This window comes from Oryctolagus cuniculus, chromosome 17, assembly GCF_051225735.1.
Source record: "Oryctolagus cuniculus isolate XC-2025 breed Fujian yellow rabbit chromosome 17, ASM5122573v1, whole genome shotgun sequence".
Classification (NCBI taxonomy): Eukaryota; Metazoa; Chordata; class Mammalia; order Lagomorpha; family Leporidae; genus Oryctolagus; species Oryctolagus cuniculus.
Window position 1 is genome coordinate 44,488,820 of NC_142883.1, and position 23,963 is coordinate 44,512,782.

Genomic DNA, 23,963 nt, shown 5'->3' on the forward strand with positions numbered 1-23,963 from the left:
TGTTATCAAGATGTTGTTAAAATCATGTACAAGAAAATTTATCATTTAACCATTTGTGGTGTGCAGGTCAGTGGCATTAAAGACATTCACACTGTTATCAGTATACTGTTATCACTACCCATGGCCAGGACTTTGTCATCATCCCAGACTGAAAATCTGGTCCTATTAAGTGGTAACTTTTTTTTTTTTTGTCAGGCAGAGTTAGACAGTGAGAGAGAGAGACAGAGAGAAAGGTCTTCCTTCCATTGGTTCATCCCCCAAATGGCTGCTACTGCTGGCACGCTGCACCGAAACGAAGCCAGGAGTCAGGTGCTTCCTCTCAGTCTCCCACGCAGGTGCAGGGCCCAAGCACTTGGGCCATCCTCCACTGCTTTCCCGGGCCACAGCAGAGAGCTGGATTGGAAGAGGAGCAACCGGGACAGAATCCAGCGCCCCAACCAGGACTAGAACCCGGGGTGCTGGCGCCACAGGTGGAGGATTAGCCTAGTGAGCCACGGCGCCGGCCAAGTGCTAAATTCTTACTCCTCTCCCCAGCCACTGAAAACCGTCTACTTCCTGTCTCTACCAAGTTGCCTATTCTAGGGACCCCATATCATTTCTCCTGTTGTGTCTGGCAGTTAGCACAATGTCTCTAAGGTTCATCCATGTTGTCATTCCTGGGGTGGGCATTTGGCCTAGTGGTTAAGACACCTGCACCCTACCCTGGAGGATCTAGGTTTAATTCCCTGCTTTGGCTCCTGATTCCAGATTCCTGCTGATGTAGAACCTGGGAGGCACTAGAGAGGCTCAGTTAATCGGGTCCACATCACCCATGTAGGAGACCTGGACCTCATTTCTGGCTGCTGGCTTTGGTCTTAGCTCAGCTACAGCCCAATCCTCGCTGTTGCTGGCATTTGGGGACTGAGCCAGCAGATGCGAACTCTCTCTCTCTCTCCAATAAATTTTTTTTAATTGTGGAAAATGGAATTAAAAGTGTTTTTTTTTTTTTAAATCATTCCTTTTTTTTTTTTTTTTTTTTTTTTGACAGGCAGAGTGGACAGTGAGAGAGAGAGAGAGACAGAGAGAAAGGTCTTCCTTTGCCATTGGTTCACCCTCCAATGGCCGCTGCGGCTGGCGCGCTGCAGCCGGCGCACTGCACTGATCCGAAGCCAGGAGCCAGGTGCTTCTCCTGGTCTCCCATGGGGTGCAGGGCCCAAGCACTTGGGCCATCCTCCACTGCACTCCCGGGCCACAGCAGAGAGCTGGCCTGGAAGAGGGGCAACCGGGACAGAATCCGGTCCCCAGACCGGGACTAAAATCCGGTGTGCCGGCGCCACTAGGTGGAGGATTAGCCTATTGAGCCTCGGCGCCGGCCTAATCATTCCTTTTTAAGGCTGAATAATATTCTGTCGTATGAATACACCACATTTTGTTTATTCTACGTTTTGTTAAAGCAAGATTTCCACACAGAAAATGAACAGAAAACTCACCCAGATTCCCGGCACATCAGTCTGATTCCTCCCCCTTCTGCTCATCGTTTTTCCTCTATCCCCTCTCTGAACAACCCCATCCTCCGAGGGCCACTGCAAACCGCTCAGGGAGGCAGCTTGGCAGAGCCCGTGGTGTTTGGCAGAGCATAAGTCACTGGGAACAGGCCTGATAAATCACGGGAAAGGAGGGAAGCGCCATAAAGCACCAAGACGTTTTACAGCCTGGGCCGTAAACAGCCCTGAAGGCATCTCCCACGATGCCCTCCCAGGTGACTAGGCCCCACGCCGGGCCTCCCAGGTAGCTACCCCACTTCTCGAGGGCCAGCATGGAGGACAGGGGTCCTGTGGAAGTGTTGGGCTTGTCGTGTTTGAGGCAGAGGCACATACTAAAACTGAAACCCATGGTTAAGTGTCTTCTTGCACTGGGGCCCGTGGGAGCCATGCCTGGCTGACGGCTCTCTCCCTCTGTGCTTGGCTAGGGCTCCGTGACTCGGTCCAAAGCAGCATTTGTCAAGGACTAGAGAGTAAAGCAGAGGTGGGCAAGCCCGGGGGAGGGGGTAGGCTTTACTGCAGACGTGTGCACCTGTGCCCACCACGCCTCAAGCCGCTCCCATGGGTTCACCTCCGCCTCAGCTACTGGTCCAGTTAGGAAAGTAAATGCCATGATTCAGGCAGCCCTTTGGGATTCTTTCTTTCTTTCTTTCTTTTTAAGGATTTGATTGGGGGCCACCGCTGTGGCACAGCAGGTTAATGCCCTGGCCTGCATATGGCATCCCATATGGGCGCTGGTTCGAGACCCGGCTGCTCCACTTCCGATCCAGCTCTCTGCTGTGGCCTGGGAAAGCAGTGGAGGATGGCCCAAGTCCTTGGGCCCCTGCATCCACATGGGAGACCCAGAGGAGGCTCCTGGTTCCTGGCTTCGGATTGGTGCAGCTCCGGCTGTTGCGGCCAACTGGGGAGTGAACCATCGGATGGAAGACCTCTCTCTCTGTCTCTCTCTCTCTCTGCCTCTCCTCTCTCTGTGTAACCCTGACTTTCAAATAAATAAATAAATCTTAAAAAAAAAAAAAGATTTAATTGGGGGCTGGCGCTGTGGTGTAGCAGGTAAAGCCGCTGCCTGCAGTGCCAGCATCCCATATGGGTGTCTGTTCAAGTCCCAGCAGCTCCTCTTCCGATCCAGCTCTCTGCTGTGGCCTGGGGAAGCAGTAGAAGATGGCCCAAGTCCTTGGGCCTCTGCACCAGCATGGGAGACCCAGAAGAAGCTCCTGGCTCCTGACTTTGAATCAGCCCAGCTCCAGCCTTTGTGGGCATTTGGGGAGTAAACCAGCAGATGGAAGACTTCTCTCTCTGGATCTTCCTCTCTGTAACTCTGCCTTTCAAACAAATAAATAAAATATTTTTTTTTGACAGGCAGAGTGGATAGTGAGAGAGAGAGAGAGAGAGAGACAGAGAGAAAGGTCTTCCTTTACCGTTGGTTCACCCTCCAATGGCTGCTGCGGCTGGTACGCTGCAGCCGGCGCACCGCGCTGATCTGATGGCAGGAGCCAGGTGCTTCTCCTGGTCTCCCATGGGGTGCAGGGCCCAAGCACTTGGGCCATCCTCCACTGCACTCCCTGGCCACAGCAGAGAGCTGGCCTGGAAGAGGGGCAACCGGGACAGAATCCAGCGCCCCGACCGGGACTAGAACCTGGGGTACCGGTGCCGCAGGCAGAGGATTAGCCTATTGAGCCACAGTGCTGGCCCAAATAAATAAAACCTTTTAAAAAAGAGAGAGATTTATTTCAAAGCCAGAGGGGGCGGGGAGAGAGAGAGAGAGATCTTCCATCTGCTTGCTCATTCCCCAGGTGGCTGCAATAGTTGGGGTCCAGCCAGGAGCTGGAACTCCCCATCAGGATCTCCCACATGGGTAGCAGGGGCCCAAGCACTTGGGCTATTTTCTGCTGTTTTCCCAGGCACATTAGTGGGGAGCTGGCTCAGAAGTGGAGCAGCCAGGATTTGAACCAGTGTCCATATAGGATGCCGGCATTGCAGGCAGCAGCTTTACCTGCTATACCACAGTGCTGGCCCCTGGGCTCCTCTGGCCTCTCATTTCTTCCCATACTCCTCCAGGACCCCTTTCCTCTAAGTCTCTGCCAGGGACCCCAAGAGATGGCAGGGTCTGCTCAGAGAGAGTCACAAAGACCAAGTCCTTTTCCTCCCCTCCCCGTGTGGCACAGGCCCTGAAATGCAGCCCTGATTCTACTGCTTTTCCTCACTCCGCATTCGCAGGAGGTATTTCTCTGCCACGTGCCCTTAACAATGGTCTTTTCTTTATCGGGTGACAGACACAGATGCACGTGCCCCTCCCTCTGCTTCATCAGCATCACCTTCTCTAGAACACTCCCTGTCTTCTGGAGAAGCTGCCCCTCCCTCCCTCCAAGGCTCCAGGGGGCTTTTATTTTCCTTTCACTCCGGCTCCCCATCCATCAAGGAGCCAGGGAAACTCTGCACTGAGCCCTCGGCGAGCAGCAGCAGCAACCAGCAGCTGCCAGGGCAGTGGGAGTCCCATTGCTGGCACTGACGTTTACAAATGGGGCACAGAATTCCAGGAGGACTGGAATCAATCACCCCTGCTCCAAAGCCCCCGGGACAGCTTTAGCATTGCTCCCGCTGGGGGCCCTGCTCTTCTGCTCTCCTTCAGGAGGAGGGAATGCCATTTGTGCAACACGAAATGAGCCACATTCTCGCCCGTCTTTCAAAGAACCATGCCCAGGACCCAGGACCCCGGACCCAGGGTGTGCTGCGGTGAGAACACCGGGCCTATTTCTGGGTCTGGGAGACACTGGGGATGTGCAGTCCTGGCTACGCTTGCCCGGTCACTGCTTAGCTCTCAGTTCTTTTATCTGCAAATGGAGTTTGGGGAGCTGGTGTGGTGCAGTGGGTTAAGCCTCTGCCTGCGATGCCAGAATCCTATATGAATGCCGATTTATGTCCTGGTTGCTCTGTTTCTGATCCAGCTGCCTGCTGATGTACATGGGAAGGCAGCAATAATGGTCCAAATGCTTGGGCCCCTGACACCCATGTGGGAGAGCCAATGGAGTTCTGGGCTCCTGACTTCGGCATGGACTTTCTCCGGCCACTGTAGTCATTTGGGGAGTGAACCAGTGGATGGGAGATCTCTTTTTCTCTGTTTCTCTCTCATTCCATCACTCTGCCTTCCAAAATCAATAAATAAAATCTTTCAAAGAAGGGTTTGGAGTGGACATTTGGTTTAGTGATTAAAATGTCCACATCTCATATCAGAACCTCTGGGTACGGGGCCGGCGTTGTGTCACAGCGGGTAAAGCTGCCGCCTGCAGTGCTGGCATCCCATATGGGTGCCGGTTCAAGTCCCGGCTGCTCCACTTCCAATTCAGCTCTCTGCTATGGCCTGGGAAAGCAGTAGGAGATGGCCCATGCGCTTGGGCCGCTGCACCTGCGTAGGAGATCCAGAGGAAGCTCCTGGCTCCTGGCTCCTGGCTTCAAATCAGCAGAGCTCCGGCCATTGCGGCCAACTGGGGGAGTGAACCAGTGGATGGAAGACCTCTCTCTCTCTCTCTCTGCCTCTCCTTCTCTCTCTGTGTAGCTCTAACTTTCAAATAAAGTTAAGTAAATATTTTTTTTTTTCAAGAAGAACCTCTGGGTCTTCTCTGGCTCTGGCTCCCAGCTTCCTGCTAATGCACATCCTAGGAGGCACTGGGCGACGGATCAAGTATTTGGGTCCCTGTCACCTTCATGGAGATGTGGAGTGAGCCCCTGGCTCCTGATGTTGACCTGGCCCAGTCCCAACTGTTGTGCACATTTGGGGGAGTGAACCTACAAGTGGGAGCTGTGATCATCTCTCTCTCTCTCTCTCTCAAATTAAAAAACAAAGGGTAAAAATTGCCTGTGTGCCCACTTCTCAGGACTCTTGTGCAGGCTAAGTGGGGTGCCTGGGAAGTGAGTGCCCTGAGACAGCTCCTGCAACGCATGAGGGGTTTTTAAGGAGCTGTGATGGGGACCAGGGCTGTCCAGCCCCCACAGTGTCCAGGGAGATTTCTTGGACGGGCTCCAGGCAGCTCTTCCCCAGCCCATTCCAGGAACCCCAGCCTTCTCCTTTCCTTTAAGAATTCTGGGCAAAGAGCCGCGAGGATCTGTTCCAAACACAGCTGGAATCTTCCCAATGTCTCTTCTAAACCTTTCTTGCTTCTGCCCCTTTAAGCAGCAAGGAAACAAAGGTGGACAACTAAGAGAGTTGAGAAAGGAAAGAGAAAGAATAAAGCCAAGATTCTGCTCCAGAGAGGGGCTGGCTGGGAAGCCGGCAGCTGCTGGTTAGTGCTCACTACGCCACTGAGAACTCGGCCTGGGTCCTTTCAAGGCTCTGTGTAAGAACCCTGCTCAGTGAGATGAGACCCAGTGGGGGTCCAACAACCCCACTTCTCTCACTCTCACTGGCCTTTCTGTGGGTGTCTACTCAGGCCAAAGCCCGGCCATGTTTGGGAGCATGGGGGCAGGCAAGACACTGGTGATGTCCAGAGCCAGTCCCTTGGGACTGAAATCATCTGTGTGGCTTCCTTCTGAGCTTTTCCTAGACGTAAGGGTATTCTGCCCAGCTTCACTCCCCAGAGGCAGCAGGCGTTGCCAGTTTCTTGTATGCTTATGGAAGGAAAATGGATTTTCTTTAGCTGTTTGTCCACCACTTCATTTAAAGAGGTTCAGTACTGCAGAGGACCACGCTTCTCTGCTTCTCTGTTGTCCTGAGCAATTCAGCTCTGGTGGGCAATTGCCTGCCCATTCTTCAAAGCAAAACCAAGCAGGAAGCAGGGCCGTCTGTCAGCTAAAGACAATTAATCCTGAGGGGGCCACAGCCTGCATCTGCACCTCATCAAAGCTGTCTTCCTTTTAAACAAATATGGGGAGTCCTTAAAAGGCATTCTGGGCCAGCGCTGTGGCTCACTAGGCTAATCCTCCACCTTGCGGCGCCGGCACACCGGGTTCTAGTCCCGGTCGGGGCGCTGGATTCTGTCCCGGTTGCTCCTCTTCCAGGCCAGCTCTCTGCTGTGGCCAGGGAGTGCAGTGGAGGATGGCCCAAGTACTTGGGCCCTGCACCCCATGGGAGACCAGGAGAAGCACCTGGCTCCTGCCATCGAATCAGTGCGGTGCGCTGGTCGCAGCAGCCATTGGAGGGTGAACCAACGGTAAAGGAAGATCTTTCTCTCTGTCTCTCTCTCTCGCTGTCCACTCTGCCTGTCAAAAATAAATAAATAAATAAAAAGGCATTCTGGCCAGCAAAATTCTCTTCTGCGCGATTCCAGGTCACAGTGATGCCTGAGGGTTCCATGCATATGAGTCCCTTCAGTCCAAGCCTGGTGGTCTCACATTTAAAGCTGGCTCTCGTGGTGGCTGTTCCTAGGAGAGTCCCATTCTTTCTGTCCACTGAGGGAGGCAGTCATCTTTGTTGACAATCGCCATTGTCTTTTCTTATTCCTGGTATCTGGGAGGAAGGGGTGGAGAATGGGAAGCCAGTAGGAGTGGAGGACACGCTGGATCCTGGGTATTCGTGATCTGTTACCAACTTTGGAAAGCTAGTAATGGCAGGCTAAATTATTTAGATCAGCTATCCCAGTGAAAACAACTATAAATGCTAGCTGAAATATAAAACACTTTAAAGCCCCCAAAGAGTTAATGAAATAGTAATGACAAGCCACGCAGAAGAGAAAACCCAAGATAGCAACTGCTTCTCTCAGAGCAGGTGTTGCAGCCAGTGCTTAAGCCATCATGGGGGATGCCTGCATCCCGTGTCAGAGTGCCAGGGGTTCAGTCCCAACTCCTCTGCTCCTGAGCCAGCTTCCTGCCAATGTACTTGGGAGGTAGCAGATGACGTCTCAAGCACTTAGGTTCCTGCCACCCTCCTGGGAGACCCGGATGGAGTTCCTGGTTCCTGGCTTTGGTTTCACCCAGCCAGCCAGTCCCAGCTGTTTGTGGGCATTTAGGGGGTGAATCAGCAGATGGAAGAACTGTCTCTCCTCCCCACCCCTGTCACTCTGCCTTTCAAATAAAACAAATTAAAAATTAAAAAAGGAAACTTCTCTTAAAGAGCATCTGTTAATCTCAGCCTATCTGAACCTATATTGTGCTGGCCTGGTGGAGTAACGGGAGCAGAGATCCAAACCCAGGCCTGCACATGGTGGAGAGCCTGTCAGAAGATTCTCCCCTCAATCTACTGAGGCCCCAAAGGGCTACACCAGGAGAGTACAGGAACTGTAAGCCAGTCTTGCTCCCACTGTCTGGGTGTCCAGTGAACTCAGGCTGGGAACCTGGGTTGGATAGCTCTGGGCTGGCCATACCCCTGGTGCCTGACAAAAGTGAACACAACTCTCTCTAGAGGAAGACTCCTTCATACTCAGATTGTCCCAATACATTCTTTGTTCAAACAATTGTCAGAACATTGTTAAAGATAGGCAAGCCTGCAAGAAAATGAAGTTCAGGAGTGAGAATCACAGAAACCAGGGACAAATGAAAAACAGCTGTGAAGTCTTCCCTTATTAGAATTTCCAGGCATAGACTACAAAGCAACCGTGCTTACTGTGGTCAAACAAAAGACAAGTGGGTTAAGCTGCTACCTCTGATGCCAGCATTCCATATGAACAACGATGCAAGTCCCAGATGCAGGCTGTTCCATTTCTGATCCATCTCCCTGCGAATGAGCCTGGGAAAGCAGCAGAAGATGGCTCAAGTGTTTGGGCCCCTGCCACCCATGTGAGAGACCCAGATAAAACTCCTGGCTCCTTGCTTTGGCCTGGCCCAGCCTCAGCTGTTGCAACTATCTGGGGAGTAAACCAGCAGATGGAATATCTCTGTCAAATAAATCTCTGTCAAATGATCTCTCTGTCACTCTCTCTCTCTGTCAAATAAATAACTATTTTTTTTTAAAAGAGAAAGGTTTCCATGAAACAAGAAGCGATGCAATGTGACAAAACGGACTTAAATACAAAGACCAAATGGAAATTCTAAAAAATAAGCAAATGAATTTCAATTAAAACTCAACTCATTAATTTAAAAGCAGTTTAGATGAAGTGAAACACAGAGTTAGCAAAGTAGAAGATAATAAGGAGAAATTACCCAGAGTGCAACAGGGGGAAAAAAGCAGCTTAAGGGGTGGGGGTGAGGGTAATCCAGAAGACAGGAGGTCTACTATATCAGAGTCTACCAGATGTCCACTTAGTGTCCCAGAAACACAACAGGGCGGAGACAAGTGTGTGAGGAGATAATGGCTGGGAGTTTTCCAGAACTGGGGAAAGACAGCGGTCTGCAGGTGCAAGGGGCCAGGGAATCCCAAGTCCTGTCTGCCCAAGTGGCCAGACAGAGGAGGCAGCGGTGCCGTTGAGAACCGCTTCTCCAGCTCATCAGCTCATGCTTCAAAGCCTCCCAACCAATCAGAAGGAAGAGCAGGAAACTTCCCAGCAAGTGGCAATGCCATGGCTTCGGTGCCACAGATTTCCGGCTCCTGAGGCCTTCCTTTCTCTGCCTTTGCCTTGAGGTTTCTGCCTAGCCAGGCCTCGGTGTCCTAATTCCACCCGCAAATGCCCTCCCTTAACCCTCTCTTCCTCTCTTGACCTTAAGGGGGAGGAAGCGGGCCCAAGGTGATACAGAGAAAAGGACAGCAGAGTAAGAATGGGGTGGGGTGGGGGAAGGAAGGGCAGGAGAGCTGGATCTGCAGGCAGCATGGCTCAGCGAGGCCCGCTCTGGGGCCAGCCAGGGTCAGTGAGCTGCAGGTGGGGACTGACAGTGACTTAGAGGCGGCTCTGCAGAACTCCGCTCCCTCCCCTCCTCTCTGCAAAGCTGCCCCATGATCCTCTGCCTCCGCGACCCTGTGTCTGACAGCGTAGTGTGGGTTGGACCTGAGCTCCCCTATCTACCCAGGCTGGAAAGGAAGCAGGGAAGGCCACATGTGCTTGACAAGTAGAGAATACTGGAAAGCCGGGTCCCTGGAGCCATTTGTCACCTGTCAAGCCGGCCCAATCCATGCAAAGGCTTTTACTTTTCCTGCTCCCAGTCCTGGCTCAACCCTGCACTCCACACCTCGGAGGGTAGTGACACCCGGGCTACGGGGCAGGGAAGGCACGTGCCTACTCGCCATTCTGGGCACCCTCCCCTCCACAGGGGACCATAGGGCGCCAGCACTCAGCACCTTTTCTTCGTCTTTTTTCCTAATGCCGGCTGAACTTTAATGAGACCTTCTCCAAAAGCCTCATGATGGAAATGCACCCACCGGATGCCCGTCTGTGCGTGGACCCCTGTTGATGAACACCCGGGTTTATTTTAGAGCAGCACAGTTAGGTAAGTGGGTAAATATGCATGCGTTTTGTACAGGACGTGGACAGAGAGACCTGGAGACAAGGTTGAGAGGATTCTAGTGTTTTCTTCAGAGAAGTTTTTCCTTCAGACAAATGAAAACCTCTGTCCTTTAGTACCTTTTCTCCCGTCCCTGGGGCCCGTGAGTGCCCTTTCATAGGTGTGTTCCCCTCTTTAGGCTAAAGAACCAGTGAATATTGTCTCAGCAGTATCAGTCACAATTCCAATATTTTTCTCCCTTTCTTAGAGTCTGCTTAGCAACCACACTCTTGTAGCTTTTTTTATTTTTTAATTTGAAAAATTCGAAAGTTAGAAAGAGCTCCCAATTCACTGGCTCACTCTTCAAATGCCTGCAACTGCCAGCAGCAGGGGCTTGGTCAAGTTGAAGCCAGGAGCTGGGAATTCAATCCAGATCTCTCATAAGGATGGCAGGAACCCAACTACTTGTGCCCTCACCACTGCCTTGCAGTGTCAGCATTAGCAGGAAGCTGGAGTCTGGACGGAGCTGGGTGTGGGATCCAGGCACTCTGTTTCAGGGTGCAGGCATCTTTAACTGCTAGCCCATTGCCCACCCCTCACTCTCTCATATCTTTTTATTTATTTGAAAGGTAGGGAGAAGAAGTAAAAGGTCTTCCATTAACTGATTCATTCCCCAAATGCCTGCATCAGCTGGGTCTGGACAAGCCTGAAGCCAGGAGCCTGAAACTCCATCCAGGTTTCCTAAGGGGGTGGCAGGGACCCAAGTCCTTGAGTCACCACTTCCGCCACCCAAGGTGTGCATCATCAGGAGGATGGATTGGAAGGGGACCAGGACGTGAATCCAGGAACTCTGACAGGATATATGGGCATTTTAGTGGTGACTTACGTGCAGCACGAACGCCCATCACCAGGCTCTTACACTTGAGGGAGCAGAGCTGACCCTTATATTCCATATTGAACAAACGTAGAAACAAAGGGGGAACAGGAGGCAGAAACCAGCCTCTGGATGCCCTCACCCCTCACCTCCTGGTCTGAACGTGGACTGGGAAGCTCACACACGGCACTGTTAGCTTTTGGTAAACATCGCTGGACCCGTGCAGAACAGGCATCTGGCTTTCCCTGAACACCCTGTGCCAGCAGACTACAGTGCCACCCGAGGCTAGGCACCTGTGCTAGCCAGAGAAACGCAGTGTCCATCAGCAACCAGGTACGGGCGCCTTTGCTATCCCAAAGGCCCTCCTGCCCTACCCCAGCACAGCCATCAGGAAGAAACCTACCAGCTCCGAATGATGTGGACTGCCAAGACAAAGAAAACGAAAACCTCAAGGTGTTGTATAGTATGCTACTTTTGAGATAAAAAATAAAGAAAGAATAGACTGTAAATATGTTTGCATGCCCATAGAGCATCTCTGGAAAGACACAAAAGAAAATAGCAACAGCGTTGCATCTGATGGGGAGAACTGAGCGCTGGGGCTAGGGTGGGAAGGAGCCTTCCCTTTCGCGGTGTTCTCTTTTGTACCCTGCATTGTTGTTCCATATGTATGTATTACCTAGGAAAAGTGACAATAAAAGGAAGACTCCCTCCCCTTAAGGCGCTTAGGGGAAGACGACATGCAAACCATCACAATACAATGTGTTCATTGTTATCATGGAGACTCCCTCGGGTGGAGAGGGAGGCCGAGGGAGGCCTGCTAAGCTGGCTGGAGCGTTTAGAATCATCATGGTGAGCCCTGAGACGCGGCACAAAGAGCAGGCAGGGGCCAGAACGTGAAAGCCTTGGTGTGCCAAGCTAAGGAGTCCAGATTTTATCTTAACGGCGAACGGGCAGCCACGAAAGCGTTTGCAGCGGGAGTGATCTGTTCAGATGTGTTTGGAGAGATGACTCTGGCAGGAACGTGGAGGCTGGATTCAGCGTGACAGGGACAGAGTGGGGGGACCCGGTGTGAGGTTAATGCAACCACGAGGTGAGAGAAGGTGGATGGATGGCCCGGGGCAAAGGCAGCAGGGCTGCAGAAGGGATTCAGGCTGAGGCAGGAAATGGGGCAGCAGGTGTATGAAGAGCACACAGCAAGCCCGCTCTGCTGTTCGGAGCCGTTTGCTTGCACTGGCATCCTCTGCACGTTCGGGGCCCCAGACACCCCTGGCAGCTGGCGGAATGGGTCTGCAGGGGCTCTTCCTGGTCTGCCTGCCTGCCTCCTTGCCCCAGGCTCCAGCTCCTTGGCAAAGTGGGACAGAGAAAAGCGAATAGAAGCCGCTCCCTCGCCATTTAGCTCCTAGGTTTCCCTTATTTCTCTCTCTCTCTTTCGCGATTCGGGTCCTCTCATTATTTCTGAGCTGTACAGCTTGCTGCTTCCCTGACTCGGCTCTCCCACCCCGGTCTGCCGAGTGTCAATCAAGCCATCAGAGGAGCAGCTCAGCCTCACATCCCCGCGGCGGCTGTGCCCCAGGACACGCGCAGCGATTGCTGACACACACAAGCAGCAAGGTGTAGGGCTGCCGGCTCTCCCTTGAACAGTCTTCCGCTCCAGAATGGGGGTTAAAATGGAATTTGAGGGGATCGCTTCTCCCTGCCTGCCCCTGTCAGGACATTGGCAAGGACGGGCAACCCTGAGAGACGGGGAAGGCTTCAGAAGTCGATTTGCTTTTCATTTCAAGGTTGGGCCGTGGCCAGTGTCTGCTTTCGGAGGAGCTGTTTGAAATTCTTAACAAGAAGCAGGATGCTTGAGTCCAGGAATCCGGGGCAGGCTTATGAAGTGGGATTGGGGAAATGGAATTGTCATGTTATCTCTGAAGGGATATTATATTAAACAAGGGGAGGGGGCTGCACAGCCGCTCGGCTGCTTCCCTGGAGGACTGAACAATAAGAAATGTCGGCGGCAGCAGGAAGAACTAAGATTAGAACAAAGAATGAACTTCCCCAGGCTCTGGAACCCGTGGCCAGGGAGATCTGAAGCATCTGCTTCCCCAAGGGAGTTCTCCTCCTCTTACAAATTGTGAATGGAAATGCAGTTTTTATAGACTATGGGAATTAATGAGCATTAAGCTCAATTACCTCACCCAATTCTCTTTAGATCTTTGATAACACACACACACACGCACACACACAGTGAGGGCCAGTGTGTGACTGTTTCTGGTCTGCTGCTTTCTGACCACTGCTTCACACGCCTGTGTTACACCCAGTCCTCAGGCTGGCCAGTTGGAACAGCTATGTGGCATTCTAGTGTGTCAGTGTGCCCAAGTTTGTTTAGCTATTCCCAGTTGTTGGGTTGCTTCCAATTTTTTAAAATATATATTATAAAACCACAGATATGCATGTCTTCCTGTAAATGCCTTGTACTCCCCTTGGGGGATTGCTCCCCAAATAAAATTTCTGGGTTAGAAGGTGTGATTTGGGGTGGGAATTTAGCCTAAGGGTTGAGATGCCAGCTAACATGCTTCAGTCAGGGCTGGCACTGTGGCGTAGCAGTTAAGCTGCTGCCTGCAATGCCGGCATCCCATATGGGTGCCAGTTCAAGACCTGGCTACTCCACTTCCAATCCAGCTCTTGCTAATGTACCTAGGAAAGCAGCGAAAGATGGCCCAAGTGCTTGGGCCCCTGCACTCATGTGGGAGACCTGGAAGAAGCTCCTGGCTCCTGACCAGCCCATCTCTGGGCATTGTGGCCATTTGGGGAGTGAACCAGCAGACAAAAGATGTCTCCCCTCTCTCCCTCTCTGTAACTCTGCCTTTCAAATAAATAAATAAAAAAAAATTTTTTTTTTGACAGGCAGAGTGGACAGTGAGAGAAAGAGAGACAGAGAGAAAGGTCTTCCTTTGCTGTTGGTTCACCCTCCAATGGCCGCCGCGGCCAGCGCGCTGCGGCCGGCGCACCGCGCTGATCCGATGGCAGGAGCCAGGAGCCAGGTGCTTTTCCTGGTCTCCCATGGGGTGCAGGGCCCAAGCACCTGGGCCATCCTCCACTGCACTCCCTGGCTACAGCAGAGGGCTGGCCTGGAAGAGGGGCAACCGGGACAGAATCTGGCGCCCTGACCGGGACTAGAACCCGGTGTGCCGGCGCCGCTAGGCGGAGGATTAGCCTAGTGAGCCGCGGCGCCGGCCCAATAAAAAATGTTTAAGATGCCTTGGTCCCTTGGGGCTGGTGTTGCAGTAGAGCAGGTTCAATCACCCCTAGCAATGCCGGCGTTCCACATCAGAGAGCCAGTTAGAGTCTCAGCTGCTCTGCTTCCCATTCAGCTCCCTGCTAATCCATGTAAGAGAACAGTGGAAGACGGCCCAAGTGCTTGGACCCTTGCCACCTACACAAGAGACCCAAAAGGAGTTCCAGGCCCCTGGCTTCAGCCTGGCCCAATCCTGGCTATCATGGCCATTTGGGGAATAAACCAGCAGGTAGAAGATCTCTCTCTCTCTCTCTCTCTCTCTCTCTCTCTCTGTTGTTCTTTCAAATAAAATAAATAAGTCTTAAAAAAAATAATAATAAAATGCGGTTCAATAGGCTAATCCTACGCCTGCAGTACCGGCACACTGGGTTCTAGTCCCAGTTGGGGCATCGGATTCTGTCCCGGTTCCCCTCTTCCAGTCCAGCTCTCTGCTGTGGCCCTGGAGTGCAGTGGAGGATGGCCCAAGTGCTTGGGCCCTGCACCCACATGGGAGACCAGGAGAAGCACCTGGCTTCTAGCTTCAGATCAGCACGGTGTGCAGGCTGCAGCGGCCATTGGAGGGTGAACCAACGGAAAAGGAAGACCTTTCTGTCTCTCTCTCTCTCACTGTCCACTCTGCCTGTCAGAAAATAGATAAATAAAAATAAAATAAATAAATAAATAAAATGCCCTGTTCCCACAGAGTGCCTGGGTTGCATACCCAGCTCTGACTCCTGACTTCAGCTTCCTGCTAATGCAGACCCTGGAAGACAGTGGTGACAACTCAAGTAACTGGGTTCCTGCCACTCATGTAGGAGACCTGGATTGAGTTTCTGGTTACCAGTTTCAGTCCTAGCTGTTGCGGGCATTAGGGAAGTTAACCAGTAGATAGGAGCTTTGTCTCACTCAAAAACACCTTCCTAAAAAAGAAAGTTTGAACCATCACACCCTGGTTGTGGAGTGTTGCCTCAGCACCCCCCAGGAAATGCAGCTGAGCCAAATTGCCCCCTACTCTATATTTCTGCCCCTGCAGCATTGATGACAGATTTTACCACTTTTATTTCTTTTTGCTCATTTAATAGGCACATAATAGTACCTTTAAGTTATTTAATTCCCATTTCTGTCCTTGCTAGTGAGATCAGGCATATGACCGTGTGAGGATTTATTGTCTACTTTTTCTTGTGCACAACTGTTCATCTCTGACATCAAGAGAAATCTGGGGGCTGACCTTATAGATTTGTATCAAGCCTTTGAGTACTTAAATAGTATATTTTCTTGCTTATATTTGCCATTTTTTACTCTAGGGAGCTACCCACACTGCTGGGGAGGTAGATGCTATCCTGGGGATGGCAGGGTGTTGACAAGACTTCTGGATTCTAGAATAACTTGTTTTCCCAAAGGAAGAAAGAGCCAGTCAGATGGTAACCCTCCCTGGGCCCCTGCTTTCCTAGGAAAGGGAGGGCTGGGCAGAGAGGAAGCTGGTTGTCAAGGCCACTACAGGGGACTCTTCCCATCCTCATATGGGCGCAGACTGGTACTTTCTCCCAGTCACCATAGAACCATGCAGGAGACAGCAAAATGTTGCAATCAGAATCACTGTTACAAGTTTCAACTAATCCTCAATAGAGCAGGGTGGTTAAAAGACAGGGTTCTGGAGCAGACAGATCTGAGTTCACATCTCCATGTCTACAGACACCAGGTATATAACTCTGGCCGAATTATAATCTGTCTAAGCATTACTGTCTTTTTGGCTGTTAAGAGGTATTTTGGTTGTGTCTGTTTTAAAAAAAAATTCCAAAAACTTTGTGGCTGAAAATGACCGTTTCATTCTCACGACTGCCTGGATCAGGAATCAGAAGGGCCTCTGTTGGGGGGTTCTCATTCGGCCATGTCAAGCCGGTGAGATGCCTGGGCTGGAGGGCTTCGAATGGCTTCACTCTCCGGCCTGGCTCTCCGTGTATTTCCAGGGCCTGTCACAGGGTGGTCGGACTTCTGACTTCCGACATGGTGGCTCGAGGCTCCGAGAGTGGCCAAGACAGGAAGAGGAAGCTGCCAATCTCTTAGAGTTTGGTCAGAAAGGACCATAATGTCACTTCTGCCGCAGTCCACAGGGCAAACGGCCCCAGAGCCTGCAAGGTGAGGAGCAAGAGGGAGTTGGGGGAGTGTCTCATCTGCCAACACTGGGCCTGGAAGTCCTCCCAAGGCTGTGAGAATCCCAGGAGATAATGCACACTGAAGGCAGATTTACCGGGCAGCTAATGAAACCTCAACCACGGGGCCTCTTAATTGAATGCTTCTCTTCCAAGTCCTGGCACCTCATTTTGTATTCATAATTCTTTTCTTTTTGCTCTTAAACAGGACCTTCAGATTTTTTTCTGCAGCAGGCCCTCCCAGTCCTGGCTCTGTCCTGCGTGTCTGCGACAGCACTCGCCTAGCACGCTGCCTGGCACAGAGGGAGGCTCAACCCAACGGCCCCGCCACACGCTAGGCTGCCGCCAGGTCCCTCTCTGTGCCCGAGAAGAGGGCTCCTCCTCTCACTCAGTCCTTTCTCATTTTTTCCAGATTCAATTCTTTTTTTTTTTTTTTCAAAACGAAAGTAAAACACGCTGAGAATAATTTCATAATCACAAAACTGCCCTCCCAATTGGCCCCTGAATCCACCCTCTGACCTCACCGCCCACCAGGGAGGTGGGTTTTATGCCCGGGAAGCCTGCCAAGTTCTTGGCTGGCCCCTTAGAATCTCGAAAGGAAATCAGGCCAAAGAGAGGAAAGCCAGCAGGGGGAGGCAGCATTCCTGGTGCCCAGCTTGGTCTAGGAGGCATTGAAATTCCAGGGCCGAAGTCCTGAGACAAAGATCATAATGAGACAGGAAGGTGGCATAGGAAGGAGCCCATTTGCATGACAATAATTGAGCCAAGAATAGAAAGCTAGAGGGATGCAAGGGTGAGGCTGGCAGCTGAGCTGGGCTAAACCTCACAGATCAGACTACCCAGCTCCGCTCTGCAGGAGAGGCGGAGGCTGAGCCCCGTGCCAGGCTTTGCAGGGAGGGAGGCAGCGGGGAGAAGGACAGGCCCCAGGGGATTGTGGGAACACCAGCCAGGCTGGACTTTGCTCCCTGCAACCCTTTCAGTGTAGCACCTGCCTCTGCGGGCTTTCTGCTCTGTGGACTCTGAGGCTGCAGGGCTAAGAGGACAGCATGGCTTCTCAGACAGTTCTGTATGACGCCATTGTGATCGGGGCAGGCATCCAGGGCTGCTTCACCGCTTACCACCTGGCCAAACACAGGAAGAGCGTCCTCCTGCTGGAGCAGGTACTGTGTCCCTTCTGCACTCCTGACGCTAAGGCTCGGCCCTCGCCTCCCCTCCAGAGGGCTTTCCAGAGCCAGCAGGCTGTGGGGCGAGGCCAAAGGGCCTGAGGACCATGCACGCTGTGCAATCTGTAGCTTAGCTGTTTGGAGGTTTCCTGGGAACGCAGAGTGTGTCTCCCGTCCCTCAGACCCACGCTGGATTTCCCAGTACATCTCTGCTTTTACTGTGGCCCAGTTCCTGTCCTAGACCGAGATACATCCTTGGCCCCGTTCTCTTCCTTCTTCTTCTTCTTTTTTAATATTTATTTTAGCTATTTTGAAGGCAGAGTTACAGAGAGGCAGAGAGAGAGAGAGAGAGAGAGAGAGAGAGAGAGAGATCTTCCATCTGCTGGTTCACTCCCCAGGTGGCCGCAACAACCAGAGCTGAGCTGATCTGAAGCCAGGAGCCAGGTGCTTCTTCCTGGTCTCCCATGTGGGTGCAGGGGCCCAAGCACTTGGGCCATCTTCTACTGCTTTCCCAGGCCATAGCAGAGAGCTGGGTCAGAAGAGGAGTAGCCAGGTCTCGATCCTGTACCCAAATGGGATGGCAGCACTGCAGGTGGCAGCTTTACCAATTATGCCACAGCGCCAGCCCCTCTCTTCCTTCTTGCCACCCTGATTTTTCTGTGCCCAAATGGTTGATTCAGCCCAGAAAAATAACCAGTTCTGCCCAGGGTAACTTTAAGTAAAGACAGCTTTCCAAAGGGTGATGGATCAGCCTGATGGGATTCTCCCCCTTGCTTTTCTGACCTCTCACCCCAGCACCCAGCAGAAGTTTCCATTTTTCCTCTACCTCTGGACATGCAGGAAGTGAGATGCAGGTCTCATGTTGCCATAAAGGGAAGCTGATGCCATGCATTGCTGTCTCCCTTGACTGCTGCACGTGTAGCTGGGCCCTGGTGTCTGCAGGGTCCTTTGGAGGGCAGGCCCAGTCCCCCAGAGAGGCGTCTGTCTCAGTGGACAGACTGACACAGCCACCCAGGCTGCTCATGGTTTACTCTTCCTGGTAATGAGCTGGAGTGGTTGGAAACCCTCGTGTTACTCCATCAGCTTCCTCAAAGCCCAAGAGATCCCGGGTGCATCCTTTCAGGAAACTCCATGTTTAGCCCAAGTGAGCTAAAGCCACAGAGAGTCGTAAATTCAGCATCCGTTTCCTTGTCTGTGAAATGACGGGGCTAGGCCAGAATGATCTGGAAGGTTCTTTCTAACTGACTTCTCTGTGAGTCTAAGTGAGCTGAGCTTATAGCAAGATGACTGGAGACTAACTCACAAAGGGCCTCTGGGTGTGAGCGATGTTCCCACAAAGAAAGCCCAAGTTAGTGCGACTGTAGAACCTCTGTCTTGGCTGCCATGTCAGCTGACTGGCTGTAGAGGGAGAATCTAGAAGACTGGATGGAAACATTTAGAGTAAGAGACTCCTGGTTGTACAGAGGCCACAGATTCCCTTGTCTCTCTTGTTCTCCAGTTCTTCCTGCCGCACTCCCGAGGGAGCTCCCATGGACAGAGCCGGATAATCCGAAAGGCATACCTTGAAGACTTTTACACCCACATGATGGACGAGTGCTATCAGCTATGGGCCCAGCTGGAGCAAGAAGCTGGGACCCAGCTGCACAGGTGGGCAGGGGCTGAAACCCTTGAATCACAGAGCTCATACCTGGAGGAGCTTCGCGTTTGTGGAGAGGTGGGGCCAGGCATAGCCGAGGTGAGATAGGAAGACCTCATGCCCAACGAAGGGCTGGATACATGGGAGCATTCTGCTCGCTGTCCTGATGACCGCCCCACAGGAAGCTCCCGCCAGGCTCTGACTTCCAGCTCTGGGTTAGAGCGTGGGCCCAAGTCTAGCAGTGGCTGGATTGGGAAAGTGCTGGGCAGACACTGTGGGCAGATACTCAAGGCGGGAAGGCTCACATGGGATCTGCTGGCATTTGCAACTACACCTCTGCACTGCGGTGCCCTCAGGAGCAGGAGGCTTTCCAGATCCTTTGTATTCCTGGGAGCACGCTAACTTTTTGTGCTGGATCCTTACCTCCATAGTGACCACATCCTATAGGAACAGCATGGGGCGCTCCTCAGGCTGTAGTGCTCACCAGGGAGTGAGCCTGCACCTGCGCCACCCCCCTCCCCCAAGAGTCCTCCCTCATTGACCTTTTTCTTGTGTTGCATTGGGCACTTTAACCGCCCTGGCTCCTTTCTCTCCTCCTCTGTGACTCTTAACTGAACTTCCTTTACATAACCCTGACTCTAGCCTTCAGGGTGGCAGTTGTTTTAATGGCCAAGAACCAAGAGGTTACTGTTCTGTTGCAAAAACACCATTAACTTAAGTAAGAACAAAGTGAAATCCATTATGCAAATACAGTCAGGGCAGCTAATTCCACATTTACTCAGGGGCAGCTAATGCCCCCGGCACCCCAGTGAAGAAGCATGACTTGCTGAGGGGTGGCCCGGCAAAGGGACCCCTCTCTGTTGGTGTCTGTGCACACTGCTGAGTCTCTGGAGCTGAAGGAACCGCTCGGGACCTTGGAGGTCACCGTTCTTCCCAGCAGACGATGAGGCAGCTAGGATGTCAGGGAAGTGTCTGGAATCTTCCAGAGGGAAGACGACAGTGCTGGAGTCACAGGGACTTGGGTTTGATTTTGTACTCTAACTTCTTCCCAGCTTTGTTATCTTACAGTTCCTTTTTCTTTCTTTTTTTTTTTTTTTAAAGATTTATTCTATTATTTGAAAGGCAGAGTTACAGAGAAGGAGAGAGATTGTCCACCCATTGGTTCACTCTCCAAATGGCCACAATGAGCCGGCGCCACGGCTCACTAGGCTAATCCTCCACCTTACGGCGCCGGCACACTGGGTTCTAGTCCCGGTTGGGGTGCCGGATTCTGTCCCGGTTGCTCCTCTTCCAGGCCAGCTCTCTGCTGTGGCCTGGGAGTGCAGTGGAGGATGGCCCAAGTCCTTGGGCCCTGCACCCCATGGGAGACCAGGATAAGTACCTGGCTCCTGCCATCGGATCAGCGCGGTGCGCTGGCCGCAGCAGCCATTGGAGGGTGAACGAACGGCAAAGGAAGACCTTTCTCTCTCTCTCTCTCACTGTTCACTCTGCCTGTCAAAAAAAAAAAAAAAAAAAAAAAAAAAAAAAAAAAAAAAAGGCCACAATGGCCAGGGTTGAGCCAGGCTGAAGCCAGGAGCCTGGAACTCCATCTGGGTTTCCCACCTGGGTGGCAGGGGCCCAAGCACTTGAGCCTCTTTCTGCTGCTTTCCCAGGCCTTTAGCAGGAACCTGGATAGAAAGTGGAGCAGCTGGGACACAAACTGGTTGGTACCCATAAGGGATGCCGGCATTACAGGTGGCTTCCTGACCCACTGTGCCATGATGCCAACCCTGGGAGATGTTCCTTTACTCTCTGTGCCTCCTTTTCTCATAGAGCTCTGTGAAGTTAAATGAGCCTTCTGTAAAATACTTGGCAATGTGCCTGGTGCCCTTCAATAAGTGGCAGTCCATTCCACCTGATCTGATCAGTGTGCCCTGCAGGAGAGAGGAGGAGGGGCGCTGGGGTGGGAGATCCCATAATCTCACAACCCTCCTCTTTAGCAGGACAGGAATCAGGAAGGATTTGGGAACGAGTCAGGCCTGGCTCTCAATCTCAGCTCTGACACACTTAGCTGTGTGGTTTGTAGCAAGCTGTACATCCTCTGTGCATTTAGACTCAGTTTTTTCATCTGCAAAGTAGGGTTATAATACCTAGTTCATGGGGCTGTTGTATGTGGTGAGCTGAGAACAAAATGTAGAAAGTCAACATCTTCCATAAGAAACTAGGGGCTGCTGTTAAGCATGATACAGGTTGAGCATCCCTAATCCAAAACTCTGAAATCCTCCCAAATCTGATTTTTTGAGCACTGACATGACACCCCAAGTGGCAAATCCCACACCTGACCTCAGGTGACTGGGGGAAGTCAGAATGCATGTGCATTATAAATGTTGTATAAACTTACCTTCAGGCTATGTGTGTAAGGTGCATATGAAACAGAAATGGATTTTGTGTTTAGACTTGCATCTCTTTCCCAGGACACCTCATTATATACGGTCTACTGCATAAGGGATATACGAATTGCATGACGGTGCCTCAAAAAATTCATGCAACAATGGAATGGAAAGATAATTTTATTTTTGTGCAAAAACTTTTGCAATTCGTGCATAATTTTTTCATAATATATATGTTCCATAAACTTCTTAAAGACCCCTTATCATATGCATGGATTCAATTCTTGTACCAAAATAAACTTATCTTTCTATTTCATTTTTCCATGAGCTTTTTGAAGTACCCTCATCTACACCTCATTTACTTCTCCCCACAACCTTATGAGAGGGTTGCCACGGAGCAGAGTCTGAAGCCATTAACTCAAATCACAGAATGACAAGACTCTTTTCTAGAACAGTGATTGGCAAACATTTCCTGCAAATGGCCACATGGATCTGAGGTTCTGTGACCCTGTGGTCTGTTCCCGTGGTTCAGCTCTGCCTTTATGGTGTGAAAGCAGCAATGGACAAGGTGTAAACAGACAAACCTGGATGTGTTCCAATAACACTGTTTATGGACACTGAAATTCAAACTTCACATAATTTTCTTGTGCTATGAAATAGCATTCTTTTGATTTTTTATCAGCCATTTAAAAAGTAAAAAACCTCTTGGCTTATGAACAAGAAAAAAGCAAACAGAAGGCCAGATTCTGTCCCTGAATTGTTGTTTTCTGGTCCCTGGTTTGGGAGACACCACAAACTGGTGGCCTTGTCCCTTCTCCTGTCTCCAAACAAGTTTGGGTCTGAATCATCCCAGGTCAAAAGATTGCAACTGGATATTTGCAGACAGGCAATTGTCACAGGCCATTTTAAAAGATCATTCTGGAGCAGGTGGCTGGTCTAGTGATTAAGATGGCTGCGTTCCCAATTGGAGTTCCTGTGTTCCACTCTGGGCTCTGGCTCCTGATTCCAGCTTCTTTCCAGCGTGTACCCTGGGAGGCAGCAGGTGACGGGTCAGGTAGAGGGCTTTCGAGTGCCACTCCCGTGGGAGACCTGGATTGTGTTCCTGGCTCCTGGCTCTGATATTTGTCTTGGACATCAGTCTGGCCAAGCTTTGGCCATTGGGGTATCTGGGGAGTGAACCAGCAGACAGGAGTTTGCTTTCTCTGTCTCTGTGGCTCTTTTTTTTTTTCTTTAACATTTATGTATTTATTTAGAGTTAGAGTTAGAGAGAGAGAGAGAGAGAGAGAGAGGGAGAGACAGAGAAAGAGGTCTTCCATCTACTGGTTAACACCCCAATGGCTGCAATGGCTGGAGGTGGGCAGATCTGAAAGGAGCCAGGAGCTTCTTCCTGGTTTCCCACGTGGGTGCAGGGGCCCAAGCACTTGGGCCATTTTCTACTGCTTCCCCAGGCCATAGCAGAGAGCTGGACCGGAAGAGGAGCAGCTGGGACTAGAACCAGTGCCCGAATGGGATACCAGTGCTGCAGGCAGAGGCTTAGCCCACCACACCACAGTGCTGGCCCTCTGTGACTCTTAAAAAAACAAACAAAACAAATTTCAGTACCTCACAGTGCCAATCGTAAAATATGCTTTCCAAACCTTTCAAGTACTCCAGCATGCCAAGTACACTATTGTTGCTGCCGTGATTCTATTGTTAACAGTCCGTCCTTTCGGCTAACTTAATTTACCGAGGCGCACTAACTTTATTTGGTTCCTTTACTAAGTAGGGACACAGGACATTCTGAGTGGCATATGAATACATTTCTGCCTGTGGGCTAAAAGCCATCTCAGTTCCTTTCCCTCTTACTCCTAATTCTGATTTTCTAAATGATTCATCTTTGTTCTTCAGAAAGAACCAGCACAAGACTATAATATAACTAATAAATATGGGCATACTTCATGCTATTTGATGATGATTTCATGAAGATCTTTAGGGCTTGCTAGTCAAGGCAGTTGTCTTTTTATTCTATTCTGCTGTGTCCTGTGACAGCCGCATACTAAACATGGGTGGGCTCAGACTATTTGCATATATTCTGGGAACAGACAATGACACATGTGTCAGATCACAAGGTCTGAATCTTTTGTGATGTGTACAGGCACGATGCGGATAGCAACAGCAAAGCCCAGCGCTGCGGCCCCTCTCTTTCCCGCCCCGCCTTCTCCCTTTGAGTCCTACTATCCAGCTCCTGACCCAGGCTGCCCCTGCTTGGCTGACAATATCAGACAAGATCACAGCCGTAGGCGATACAGCTGCTGGCGGAACCTGGTGGCCCCCTCTGCAGCTGCTGCTTCCTGTGTCTGCGCGGTGTCTGGCTTGTCAGCCACATCCCCTCCCCGGAGCAGTCTCTGTTAACCAATTCCACCTCGGCCCACTGAGCAGGAGACAGCACGCAGGGAGCACCTCCAAAACCAACAATGGCAAGTCCCTTCCTCCAGGTGACTCAGAGCTGGCTTCACCCAGGCAGGGGAACGCTGGAGCTGAGGGTGGGAGACAGCAGGTGCAGGGAGCTGTCCCCAGCCCCCAGCTGCTCCCCACTATGTCCTGCACCCAGCTGGCCAGACCACCATCACCAACTCCCCACATCACATAGGAGGAGTGATTCGGGCCGTAGAGGAGCCAGCAAGGCCCTTGGGTGGAATCTCCAGCAATTTCTTCCCGGCGCTGGACCCA

The 23,963-nt window shown here is 51.5% G+C and overlaps 1 protein-coding gene across 2 annotated transcripts in view; it reads left to right on the plus strand.

Annotated features, from left to right (window-relative positions):
• Positions 1–23,963, plus strand: part of PIPOX (pipecolic acid and sarcosine oxidase) — a 105,857-nt gene that overhangs the window by 75,013 nt on the left and 6,881 nt on the right. Inside the window, exons 1-2 of one of the 2 annotated variants that reach the window (XM_002718915.6) lie at positions 16,696–17,246; positions 18,748–18,896. In XM_002718915.6, coding sequence (XP_002718961.1) covers positions 17,133–17,246; positions 18,748–18,896 — 263 coding nt within the window. In that variant the 5' untranslated portion in view covers positions 16,696–17,132. Of the gene's footprint in view, positions 1–16,695; positions 17,247–18,747; positions 18,897–23,963 lie in introns of those variants that run through there. The other variant, XM_089317518.1, reaches the window with a different exon arrangement.